This window comes from Podarcis cretensis (assembly GCF_951804945.1).
Source record: "Podarcis cretensis genome assembly, chromosome: 3".
Classification (NCBI taxonomy): Eukaryota; Metazoa; Chordata; class Lepidosauria; order Squamata; family Lacertidae; genus Podarcis; species Podarcis cretensis.
Window position 1 is genome coordinate 11,659,974 of NC_137172.1, and position 12,761 is coordinate 11,672,734.

The 12,761-nt window shown below is 46.2% G+C and overlaps 1 protein-coding gene across 6 annotated transcripts in view; it reads right to left on the reverse strand.

Moving 5' to 3' along the window:
* Positions 1–12,761, reverse strand: part of CCDC85A (coiled-coil domain containing 85A) — a 164,725-nt gene that overhangs the window by 122,308 nt on the left and 29,656 nt on the right. Inside the window, exon 3 of one of the 6 annotated variants that reach the window (XM_079968809.1) lies at positions 2,096–2,175. The exons of the other annotated variants lie outside the window; for them this stretch is intronic. Within the exon in view, the coding sequence (XP_079824935.1) occupies positions 2,138–2,175 (38 nt within the window). The 3' untranslated portion in view covers positions 2,096–2,137. The remainder of the gene's footprint in view (positions 1–2,095; positions 2,176–12,761) is intronic. 6 annotated transcript variants of the gene reach the window in all.

Sequence of the window (12,761 nt, forward strand, 5' to 3'; positions counted from 1 at the left end):
AAGCCATGTAGCTTCATTCCAACATCTTTCTAGCATTCCTTAATTTACAATATTTCTGTAGATAATCTTTAAATTTCTTCCAATCTTCTTCCACCGACTCTTCTCCCTGGTCTCGGATTCTGCCAGTCATTTCCGCGAGTTCCATGTAGTCCATCACCTTCATCTGCCATTCTTCTAAATATTTTTTTTCAACTCATTGCAGATCATCTCCCCATTTGTTTGGGATTTTTTTACCTTTTTACATGTCCACCACATATGAAAAAAATGTTCCCTCCATTCCTTTACATTTTCAACACATATCTGATTCTGTTCTATATATCTTAGCCAACCTACTCTGAGTTAAGTACCATCTGTGAATCATTTTCATAGAATTCTCTTTCAACGTGTAACACGCAGCAAATTTCAAATCATTTTTCCAAAATTTCTCCCAAAGGTTTAAGTCTATGTTGTGTCCTATATCTATTGCCCAGTGTGTCACCGGAGCTTTGACTAGCTTGTCCTTTGTTTCCCATTCTAGCAAAAACTTATACATTTTAGACCAGTGTTTATCCATATTCTGTAATAATTCTCTTTCAAATGGTGAGGTTTGGTCCAAGAAGTAAAAACTGCAGAGAGAATAATTGGGTGCACTCTTCCCACCTTGGATCAAATCTATGCTTCCCGGTGCCATAAGAAAGCTGCAGAGATAGTGCAGGATAGTGCGCACCCCGGAAATGATCTCTTTCAGCTTCTGCCTTCTGGAAGAAGGTACAGTGGCGCCTCGCAAGACGAAATTAATCCATTCCGCGAGTCTCTTCGACTAGCGGTTTTTTCGTCTTGCGAAGCAAGCCCATTGACGGCTTAGCGGATTAGCGCTATTAGCGGCTTATCGGCTTTTAGCGGCTTTTAGCGGCTTATCGGCTTAGCGGATCAGCTGATAAGCGGTTTAGCGGCTTAGAAAAAGGGGGGAGGGGAAAAAAACCTGCAGGAACTCGCAAGACATTTTCGTCTTGCGAAGCAAGCCCATAGGGAAATTCGTTTGGCGAAGCGCCTCAAAAACGGAAAACCCTTTCATCTAGCGGGTTTTCCGTCTTGCAAGGCGTTCGTCTTGCGGGGCACCACTGTACAGGGTTATTAAAACTAGGATTAGCCGCCTAAGAAACAGTTTCGATCCAAATGCGATTTTGGTTTTAAACACAGTGTAAGGTAGTCTCTATGGGAGTATATTGTATTTAATTTTGGGGTATCAGAGTTTTTAGGGGGCTAAACAGGCTGGGATAGCAGGCTTGTTGGTTTTGAATGTCTGATGTAGATTTTTTCAGTTTCGTTGTTCTGTATGGGACAATGACAATAAAGATTATCGTATCGTAAGAACCCATTTTTTAAATCTAATTTTAACATATCGTGTAGCTGGTGGTATTGTAACCAATCCGTAACTTGGCTCCTTATATCCTCCATTGGTTTCAGTCTGGGTTTATTCCCTGTAAAGTCCAACAGACCCCTGTATGGGACAACAACCTCTGTGCCCACCCCCACAAGCTATGGCACTGCCCTCTGCTCCCCATAAGCTTCCTGGGGGCGGGCGGTTGAACCCTGGTCCAACTCACCATCACACTACTGTCACCAAAACATGAAGTTGATGGATCCAGTGGGCAGAGAAGTCCAATCGGTAGCGCTGATAATCTTGTCATGCCACAGGGACCCAGCACGGGAGGCAGGGATGCAGTCAGAACTCATAAATTAGAAGCGCCAACTATCCTAAAACAGCTTGTCACAATGGTTCCAAAATAGCAACAAGTTTCAAAATACAGCTATCTATCTTTTCCTGGAGCCTCCAGACCTATGAGCGGGCCTGAAACAAGATTTATTTTGCCAGATAGTTTGTTTCTAAAATGGAAGGCATGTCTCTTGGCAGCAGAGAAAAGAGGGCAGCCACCCAAAGCTGAGAGTCTGCCAGGTTTCATCCTACAATCTCCACTGTGTCCAGTGTTTGCTTCTGTTATAAGCAACGGGGGGTGGGGGGGTGGAGGCTGCCAACATTTCCCGCAGCAGGGCTCTCGTCTCCTCTCTCGCCAAAGTCCCACCACAGAGAGTAAAAGATGCTAAGAACCTGTACCTGGTGAGAGGCACCGATTCCGTTCACCTTCCTCCGTTTAAGTTAAGACTGCAGAGCCTTTGGTCTTGGTGGCAGGCGATCTGGTTAGGAACAAAAAACCGCATTGGAGTGCTATAGTTTAAAATGCTATGCTTTGATATTGCATCTGACATTTCAAGGATTACGGACAATACAGTCATACCTCAAGTTGAATGTGCTTCGGGTTGAGCGCATTCGAGTTGCACTCCACGGCAACCCAGAAGTAACGGAGCGCGTTACTTCTGGGTTTTGTCGCTCGCGCATGCGCAGACGCTCAAAATGATGTCACGCACATGCGCAGAAGTGGCGAAACCCGATCCGTGCACGCGCAGACGCGCCATCGCGTCTTCTGTTCCGTTCAGGATGTGAACGGGTCTCCGAAACAGATCCCGTTTGCATCCCGAGGTACCACTGTATATGGATAGGATACTGGTCTCGGACAAATACAGTGGTACCTCGGGTTACAGACGCTCCAGGTGACAGACGCTTCAGGTGACAGACTCCGCTAACCCAGAAATAGTACCTCGGGTTAAGAACTTTGCTTCAGGATGAGAACAGAAATCGTGCTCCGGCGGTGCGGCGGCAGCAGGAGGTCCCATTAGCTAAAGTGGTGCTTCAGGTTAAGAACAGTTTCAGGTTAAGAACAGACCTCCGGAACGAATTAAGTTATTCAGCCGAGGTACCACTGTATGGATAGGATACTTGTCTTGGGCAAATACTGTGGTACCTCGGGTTACAGACGCTTCAGGTTACAGACTCCGCTAACCCAGAAATAGTACCTCGGGTTAAGAACTTCGCTTCAGGATGAGAACAGAAATCATGTGGCAGCAGCAGGAGGCCCCATTAGCTAAAGTGGTACCTCAGGTTAAGAACAGTTTCAGGTTAAGAACGGACCTCCAGAACGAATTAAGTTCTTAACCCAAGGTAACACTGTATTGTCAACCGGCCGATCGACTGCCCACTGTCGAGTATTCCAACCTGGGTTTTTGCCTGAACACTGGGGTTGCTTAATGGCCAGCCTTGTAGGAGAGAGGGTCTCGCAAAGGCACACACCCCTCATTTCAAGACAGCCCCCCTCCTGGCCCTACATCTCACCCCAAAGGACTTGCTCTTTGCCAATTAATCTGGTGGATAGTTCAGCTGGTGAGAATGTGGGGCTGATAACATCAATGTCGCAGTTTTGACCCCCGTATGGGCCAACTGCATATTCCTGCATCGCAGGGGGTTCAACTAGATGATCCTCAGGGCCCCTTCCAACTCAACAATCCTATGATCTATGGATTAAGCCACACCGTCCAGCACCTCCTATTGGCTATGCGCTGTAGCTGCAGGACTCTTTGAACAGGAACTGAGAAGGAAGAAGGAAGAAGGAAGCAAACTCACAGCATGCTCATTGGCAAGGCAAACGAGAACATTAATAATAATAATAATAATAATAATAATAATAATAATAATAATAATTTATTATTTCTTCCCCGCCCATCTGACTGGGTCTCCCCAGCCACTCTGGGCGGCTTCCAACCAAATTTTAAAAACAATACAGCATCAGATATTAAAAACTTCCCTAAACAGGGCCACCTTCAGATGTCTTTTAAAAATAAAATAGTTGTTTATTGTCCTGACATCTGCTGGGAGTGCGTTCCACAGGGCAGGCCCACTACCGAGAAGGCCCTCTGCCTGGTTCCCTGTAACCTCACTTCTCGCAGGGAGGGAACCACCAGAAGGCCCTGGGGGCTGGACTTCAGTGTCCGGGCTGGATGATGGGGGTGGAGATGCTCCATCAGGTATACTGGGCCAAGGCCATTTAGGGCTTTAAAGGTCAACACCAACACTTTGAATTGTGCTCGGAAACATACTGGGAACCGATGAAGATCTTTCAGGACCTGTGTTATATGGTCTCGGTGGCCACTCCCAGTCACCAGTCTAGCTGCCGCATTCTGGATTAATTGCAGTTTCCGGGTCACCTTCAAAGGTAGCCCCACGTAGAGCGCACTGCAGTAGCCCAAGCGGGAGATAACTAGAGCATGCACCACTCTGGGCAGACAGTCTGCGGGCAGGTAGGGTCTCAGCCTGCGTACCAGATGGAGCTGGTAAATAGCTGTTAGATTCAGATGAAGTGAGCAATTTCAGAGAGCAAGAGGGAAGTGGCACTCCTTACCCTCTCAACATTTTTCTTTGACAGGGCCCATGGTTGAGGTGGCAGAAGCAAAAGCGCTTGGCCACCACTGACAGTGACCATTTTCACTCCAAGATCCCCTTTGGTCTATTGGCTCCCAGTACGTTTCCAAGCACAACTCAAAGTGTTGGTGCTGACCTTTAAAGCCCTAAACAGCCTCAGTCCTTTATACCTGAAGCAGCATCTCCACCCCATCGTCCAGCCTAGACACGGAAGTCCAGCTCCGAGGATCTCCCGGTGGTTTGCCTCACTGGGAGAAGCAAAGTTACAGGGAACCAGGCAAAAGGCCTTCTTGGTAGTGGCACCCTTCCTTCAGAAGTCAATGAGATTAAGAACTATGTAACAGACATCTGAAGGCAGCCCTGTATCGGGATGTTTTAAAGGTTTGATGCTTTATTATGTTTTATATATTCTGTAAGCCGCCCAGAGCAGCTGGGGAAACCCAGCCAGATGGGTGGGGTAAAAATATAGTCATCATCATCATGAAACAGCTCAGGATCGGAGGGATTTGGGGAATATGGAAGGAAGCTCTGAACTGCTACTTTCACCTATGAGTTTTGCCCTACCTACCCCAAATAACTTTTTTTTTTCAACCACTGCTACTGCTGAATCCATTGTCTTTGCTGTGGAGAGAAGGAATCACTTGTTCAAGGCTCTGTAAACCTTTTAGAATCTTCTGAAAGACAACTGTTTTAATAAAAGTCATTTTCTCCCTTTAACTCTTCTAATCAACTAGTCAACTATTGGACAGTATTTGACAGGTTAAAATTGACCAAGGGGTTGGTTTTTTATTTGATTTGATTGGGCAAATCTATAATATGATATTCATGCCGTTCACATAGCCTAAAGCGGATCCTTTAAAAAATCACACCAAGGAAAAGAATCACACCAAAGTGGTTATTTGTTACCACTAAATGTTTTCAACTTTAGCATGCAAAATATTCCATAACTTTCATAGCCTTTAGGGTCCAGGGTCATCACACCTGCAATGCAAGAACAACCAGACTGCCACAGACCAATGTTCATAATCCAGATTATGGCAAATCTCACCCCATATGAACTGAGAAACTAACAGCACAAACAAAGAATGTGCGAAGGTCAAAAATGCAGAGGAAGATCTAGGTCACAGGTATCACAAAAGCACTCTGGGTGTGGAATGCAGCCTCTCTGGGAGTTATTTGTTAGCTTGCTTATTTGTTAAAATCCTACACTACTTTGTAAAAAATCCCTAAATGATTTCCATAAAAACAATAGAAATGCCAACGAAGATTCGAAAAACTGGATAGAACCAGAACAGAACTGCATAAAGTATTGTGGAGGTAAAGGTAAAGGTAAAGGAGACAGCTGAGCAAAGTTCAAAATGGAGAATTAAAGAGTTAAGGTCTAGGAAAGCTTTTAAGAGGTGTTTAAAGGTCATTACTGACGCCACCTCATTAATTCCCCAAAGGCGGGCATTCCAGAGGGTGGGACATATGCCCATGCTGTCAACAAGTAACACTTGAGGAATGAACAGCGGGGTCTCCTCAGAGAATTTCAAAAAATCGTCTTGGTTTGTACTGGGGGAAGGGGTCTCCTGGTCCCAAGTTGTTTAGGGCTTTAAATGCCATCACCAAAAATTTGAACGCAGCTAATAGGCAGCCAGTGCAGATCTGCCAAATCAGGTGCAACTACTATGGCAAGGCTCTCCCAGTCCAAGGAGAGTCACAGTGGATGCACTGAGTCTGTAATGAGCCCTCCAAGGTGACTACAGTGCTAGAGGAGACTCTTGAGAGCCCCATGGACTGCAAGAAGATCAAACCTATCCATTCTGAAGGAAATCAGCCCTGAGTGCTCACTGGAAGGACAGATCCTGAAGCTGAGGCTCCAATACTTTGGCCACCTTGTGAGAAGAGAAGACTCCCTGGAAAAGACCCTGATGTTGGGAAAGATGGAGGGCACAAGGAGAAGGGGATGACAGAGGACGAGATGGTTAACAGTGTTCTCGAAGCTACCAGCCTGAGTTTAACCAAACTGCGGGAGGCAGTGGGAGACAGGAGTGCCTGGTGTGCTCTGGTCCATGGGGTCACGAAGAGTCGGACACTACTAAACGACAACAAAGGTGACTACAATCACCTGAGCCATTAGGGATGGAGATGGACTAAGAAGCATCCCAAAAAGATGCACTGCTCCTTCAGAAAGAATGCATTTCCATCCAGGACAGGTACACAATTCCTAGACCTGAGAATCAGCCATCCAGAGAGGTTTGTTAGGATTCTGTCACAGTAGTAGCATTCAGGCACATACATGGCCTCTCATGATTTAGATGATACCAAGTAACAGAGGTGGCCATCATCAGCATACTGGTGACGCCTTGCCCCAAAATCTCCTAATGACACCCCCCATGATTTTATAGAGATATTAATTAAATAGCATTTGGGACAAAGGCATGCCCTAGGGCACCCCACATGGGTCAGGGCACACACCCTCTGGAACCAAGTAGGAGTAATTCCATGGTGTCTCCAAGCCCCAACTCACAAAGACAAGCTAGGGCCAGTGGTGGCCAGACTTGGCCCTCCAGCTGTTTGGGGACTACAATTCCCATCACCCCTGGTCCTGTTAGCTAGGGATGATGGGAGTTGTAGTCCAAAAACAGCTGGAGGGCCATGTTTGGCCACCACTGAGCTGGGCAGATACCATGGTCAACTGAGATATCTAGGAGAATCAATAGGGTCACACTTTCTCTGACTCAAAGACAGTGGTTCTCAAAAGGTGTGGCATGTCAAGCAGGTGAGGCAGGAGAGGGTGGCAAGTATGGCAAGAAGGTTTGAGTACAATCAAAGAAACATTTGAGCATTTCAGTGCAGTAGAAATATACCACCAGAAACAATATCCATGCCTCTCTTCAAGAACATTGGCTGTTGTTCTGCAGTTCTCTGTGACATACTGTGAAGAGGAATTTTCAGTTCTGACAAATATGAACATTCAGAAAGAGAGAAAGGCTTATTTGCACTGGTGAGGAGACGAGAGTTTGTTTGTCTCAAAATAGACCTAATATAAATGAGATTACCTGGCAAAAGCAAGCATAAACCTCTCAATGAGTTTGTATAAATACTTAAGGTACATATGTAAGAGGCTCATTCTATTTTGGGGATAATACGTGTTCTTACGTAGCTGCATTGTTTTATACATTTTTGATGCCCCATGATCATATTATAAATTAGTTGTCCTCTGTGTTTTGTTTTTAAAGTAAAGAAAAAAAACACAGCTTGGAGTTCTTTCCTTTAGTTTTCCAATGAAAATTTGGTGTGGCATGGGCAAATATTTATTCTAAAAGTGCGGTCCGAAGAAAAATGTTTGAGAACCACTGCCCAAAGAACTTTAGTCACCAGGGCAGCTGAGGCCAATTATCACCCAATTCTCAACCCAGAGTGAAATGAGTCAAGATCAAGGGTAGGCAACCTAAGGCCCGTGGGCCGGATGCGGCCCAAGCGTCTTCTCAATCCAGCCCGTGGATGGTCCGGGAATCAGCGTGTTTTTACATGAGTAGAATGTGTCCTTTTATTTAAAATGCATCTCTGGGTTATTTGTGGGGCATAGGAATTTGTTCTTTTTTTTTTTTTTTCCAAAATATAGTCCGTCCCACCACATGGTCTGAGGGACAGTGGACCGGCCCACAGCTGAAGAAGCTTGCTGACCCATGGTCAAGATAGTCACGTTTAGGCATCAGCTAAAAACTTACAAGCATTTTCAACTTAGTGGGTCGGCTGTTGTTTTCTGAACTAACAGGCAGTTGATACGTTCTACGCTGCCATTTTTAAAACATGTTTTCATTTATTTATTGCTGGGATCTTGTGACAAACGGCGGGGACATAAACCCAAAAACAAACAAACAAATTTGCCCAATCCTTAGCACAAGCGTGGAAAAAGCTGGTGCGTTCAATCTGATGCTTTTTCAACAGAGACTTCCATTCAAATACCACCTGGTCAATGTTTATTTCGAGCCGACTAATTGAACATAATGCCTCTCTTGTTGTCATAATAAAAAAGGGGATCATATCTGGAAGTGGCGGAAGAGGAGCTGAATTCAGCTTTGAGCAGTAATTAAAGCAATGCTTCCTCTCTCTAAAACCAATAGGTAAAATCAACCCAGAGCTGGGCCTGCAACCTTTTATTGCCAATCTCTAAAGAGAGATGTGCTTTGGGACCCTTGAGTGCAATGGAATAGCAGAATAACCATCTGTACAGCATGTTCTTCTGCTGCGGTGAGAGAAAGCACAGCTGGTACTTTCGTGGTGCTCATGTCCTATTGGCCAGTCAGTTCCTTCATCTTCCCTGTTGGGCAGCACTGATGGGAAAGGGCCGTAGCTCAGCGATAGAGCATCTGCTTTGAATGCAGAATGTCTCAGGTTCAATTCCCGGCATCTGTCCTGTCCGGCCTGGGACTAACTCTCCCTGGCTGATCGCCAAGGAATTGATGCTTTTGAATTCTGGTGCTGGAGGAGACTCTTGAGAGTCCCATGGACTGCAAGAAGATCAAACCTATCCATTCTGAAGGAAATCAGCCCTGAGTGCTCACTGGAAGGACAGATCCTGAAACTGAGGCTCCAGTACTTTGGCCACCTCATGAGAAGAGAAGACTCCCTGGAGAAGACCCTGATGTTGGGAAAGATGGAGGGCACAAGGAGAAGGGGACGACAGAGGACAAGATGGTTGGACATGAGAAGAGAAGTGTGATGGCCTGGGAATCTGATTCAGAGGCTGAACCTGAAGAATCCCACCCTGCACAGGAGTCCCCGTCTCCAGGGCCGGCTGAGTCGGGGCAGGGCCTTAAATCTGAAGGGCCCGCACCTGTGCCAGATCCTCAGGAGCAGACACCAGATGAATCCACTCTGGCTCCGGGGCTGATTGAGGACCCATTGCCTGCAGGTGCTCCTCTCCCCACCCTGTCAGGGGAAGGTGAGGTTGCCTCTGGGTCCAGTAACCCTCCAGCCTCTCCTGAGCTGCAGAGGCTCAGGGCAAAGAGGCAGAGGGAACTAAGTTCTCTCAGGAGGAGTGCTCGCCTTAAGGCCAGGAGGGGCAAGTCACCTGTGGGCCGGTACCACCCTAGGCCCCAGAGGAGATAAAGGCCAGTCAGCCCAGTCCCAGGTTGCGGGAGCAACATCGTTGGTAACCTGCTCCTGCCGGCACCCTGACCTGCTCTTCCGGAGTTCCTGACCACGCCCGGCTCCTTGCCTTGGACCCCGCTTTGCCCTTGATGGACAGCCTCCATACCCTTAACCCAGGACCAGACTCAGACCATGCCGCATGGTAACCCCCCCCCCCCCGGGACCAGCACAAGAAGACTCCCTGGAAAGATTGAGGGCACAAGGAGAAGGGGACGACAGAGGATGAGATGGTTGGACAGTGTTCTCAAAGCTACCAGCATGAGTTTGACCAAACTGCGGGAGACGGTGGAAGACAGGAGTGCCTGGCATGCTCTGGTCCATGGGGTCACAAAGAGTAGGATACGACTAAACGAATAAACAACAACAAGTCCCCTTACCAGCGAGAAACTGAATCACTACATTAGCTAGAGGGGGGAAGGGAGAGAGACAGACACAGCAAACCTAAATATAAGCATTTTGGATAATTAAGGCTTTATTATTGCAAGATTATATATAAATGAGCCACAGCAGAATTTTCACCATCCTCCTCCCAACATTGCAACGCAAGTAGAAGAAACAAAAGCCAATGAAACTGGCTGTCTCCCATGCAGTCAGACCTTCCCTTTCTCCAACAATTGCATATCCACTGAGATCTTGATTGCACTGAAAGTGCAGTAAAAACAATGCTTATTTGAGGGTCGTAAAACTGCTCCTGCAATGGAAGGGAGGTGGGTGTTTGACATCATGGACACCAGCCAATTGGAGCTGTGCACAGGGGCATTCTACTTCAAACTCACAAAAGGGATATTTTGTGAGCGGAAACGCGGAGCAAAAAGGGTTCAGCTGAATGTAACATGGTAATATGCTTCTGGAGCAAAATGTTATGCACTTGTATAATCTTATTCACATCCAGGACATGTTCTGGCAATCATATCCTTACTAATTAAGCCAAAGCATGACCATGAATGCAGCCCCTTCACTCCTCCCATTGCTGTGAGCAGCAATTAAACCCAGAAACCTCTAATTAATTAACCACAATTCACATTTCATCTGAACCAGGGAATTATAATTACCAGCTTTGGAGCAAACCAGGACGTTCAACCCAACAGCTTGGAAGTTGGTTTAATATCCTGGCTTGTTCCAAATCTGGTCACCATTGTTTCCTGGTTTGGACAAAGCAGAAACTATGGTTAATCGGAAACTTTGTGATTTAACTGCCGCTTATACAGAGAGAAAAGTTATTGGGTCCCAGTGAAGGTTGGATTAAGTACATGAGACAAGGGACCCCGTCCGTATTTTCCTTTAGAAAAGGTTCACATTTAAGCATCAGGTCACCATCAAAAGCAGAGGAGCAGTAAAAATAAACTGGCAATTTTACTAACACCTCATCCCTGTCACTTTCAGGGAAGCCCTGTTCTAAAACGTTCCAATTTCTTCGGTTGGAAAGCTTAAATAATAACCTACAGTCTATGCACAGAGGAGGAGGCGAAGGCCTGTGATTAATGTGCCTTATAAATCCTAAAGGAATGAAGAGGTTAAGTAAGCGGCGGTTGCCAAGAATTACACTAATGTAGTTATGCATTAAAATCAGTGTTGCTCACTCAGGCTCCCTAATCGCAGCTATATTTCCAAGAAAACCCTGCCAACCTCGTGCTTTATACTTCATTAACTGTACCGAAGAGAAAGCCAGTATGCTATTTAAAAAGAGCTGAGTTATACGAGCCGAGCGCCCTGCTCCCCGAGTCCAGCCAGACCTCGAGAAAAGCCTTTGAGTAGAAAGGTCTTTCTGGATCAAACAACCATCACTTGTGACAGAGGTGAGGGCATCTGTTTCCTTTGGAGAGCTGTGTACCAGGGGTGGGCGAGGTCAGTGGGAAAAGTGGATGGACCTATGAATGTTCATTTCATCTCTCTCTCTACCCACCACCAAGGCAAGGAAGAAGCAAATTAGATTTCTAGCCAGGCAAAACAGGCATGACATACAGCAGGAGTGCGTCTCCAGCATGTTGAAAGAAAAGAGCAGTGATATATATATAATGAATTGGAAAAAAATGTTTAAAATAACTTTTATTTTTTTAAAAAAGCCAGAGGCTTCTTTATTAGGAATTGCAGGTGCTGATACAGTGGTACCTTGGTTTACATATGCTTCAGGTTACAGATTCTGCTAACTCAGAAATAGTACCTCGGGTTAAGAACTTTGCTTCAGGACGAGAACAGAAATCGTGCGGCGGCAGCGGGAGGCCCCATTAGCTAAAGTGGTGCTTCAGGTTAAGTACAGTTTCAGATTAAGAACGGACCTCCGGAATGAATTAAGTACTTAACCCGAGGTGCCACTGTATTCCAAGGGGGCAGAGAGCAGCCTTGACTCTCTACCTGACGCAACATTCGCACTGGCGTCTCTTGATGTAGCGCAGCCCGAGGCAACATCCCACCAGGACTCCTCTGCCCCCTCAAGATTTGGGGGGGGTCCTGAGCCCCATCCCAGCAGACACTGGATGACTGTAGAGACCTCAACCCCATCTAGTTTGTGCACCCAACTCTGATTTGTGTAGGGTTTGCTCCTTAGCTGTTACTTCTCCCAAAGATAACCCGCAAGGCAGTGGGGATAATCCCCATCTGATTTTCCAGGCAAAACCCATCCAAAACTGCTTACAAACAAAAAAAATATGTATGGGGGGGGGAATCAAGTGACAAATTCTTGTTTCCAGTTCTATACGTTGGCATACCTTGGGGTCTCAAACTTCAATGGTGCCCTATACATTGGACTGGTCATCGTTGGACTGGGCATGTTGTGCGGATGCCTGGTCATTGCATTCCAAAGCATCTACTCTATTTCAAACTTGAAAATGGAAAGTGTAATGTTGGTGGTCAACAAAAGAGGTTTAAAGACTCTCTCAAGAGAAATCTTAAAAAATGTAGTATAAACACCGACAACTGGGAAACACTGGCGCTCCAGTTGGAGAACAGCCTTTACCAATGGTGTCGTGGGCTCTGAAGACGTTCGAACTCAGGACACAAGGGAGAAACGTGCTAAGAGGAAGGCACGCTTGGCAAACCCTCACCATGATCAACTCCAGTGCTGAAACCTATGTCCCCAGTGTGGAAGGGCGTATGGATCCAAAATTGGCCTCCACAGTCACTTATGGACTCACTGATAAAACCCTGTTTTGGAAGACAATCTTACTCGGTTACAAGAAGGAGGAGGAGGAGGAGGAGGAGGAGAAGATATGGTTTGTCCATCATGCTGATGGGTCTGAAGAAGCAAGCATGGCTGAGAATACTTTGATCCCACTGGCTTTAAAAAACAAAAAATGTGTGGTGAGCTTTTCTGGGCCAAGAGCCTCTGGGA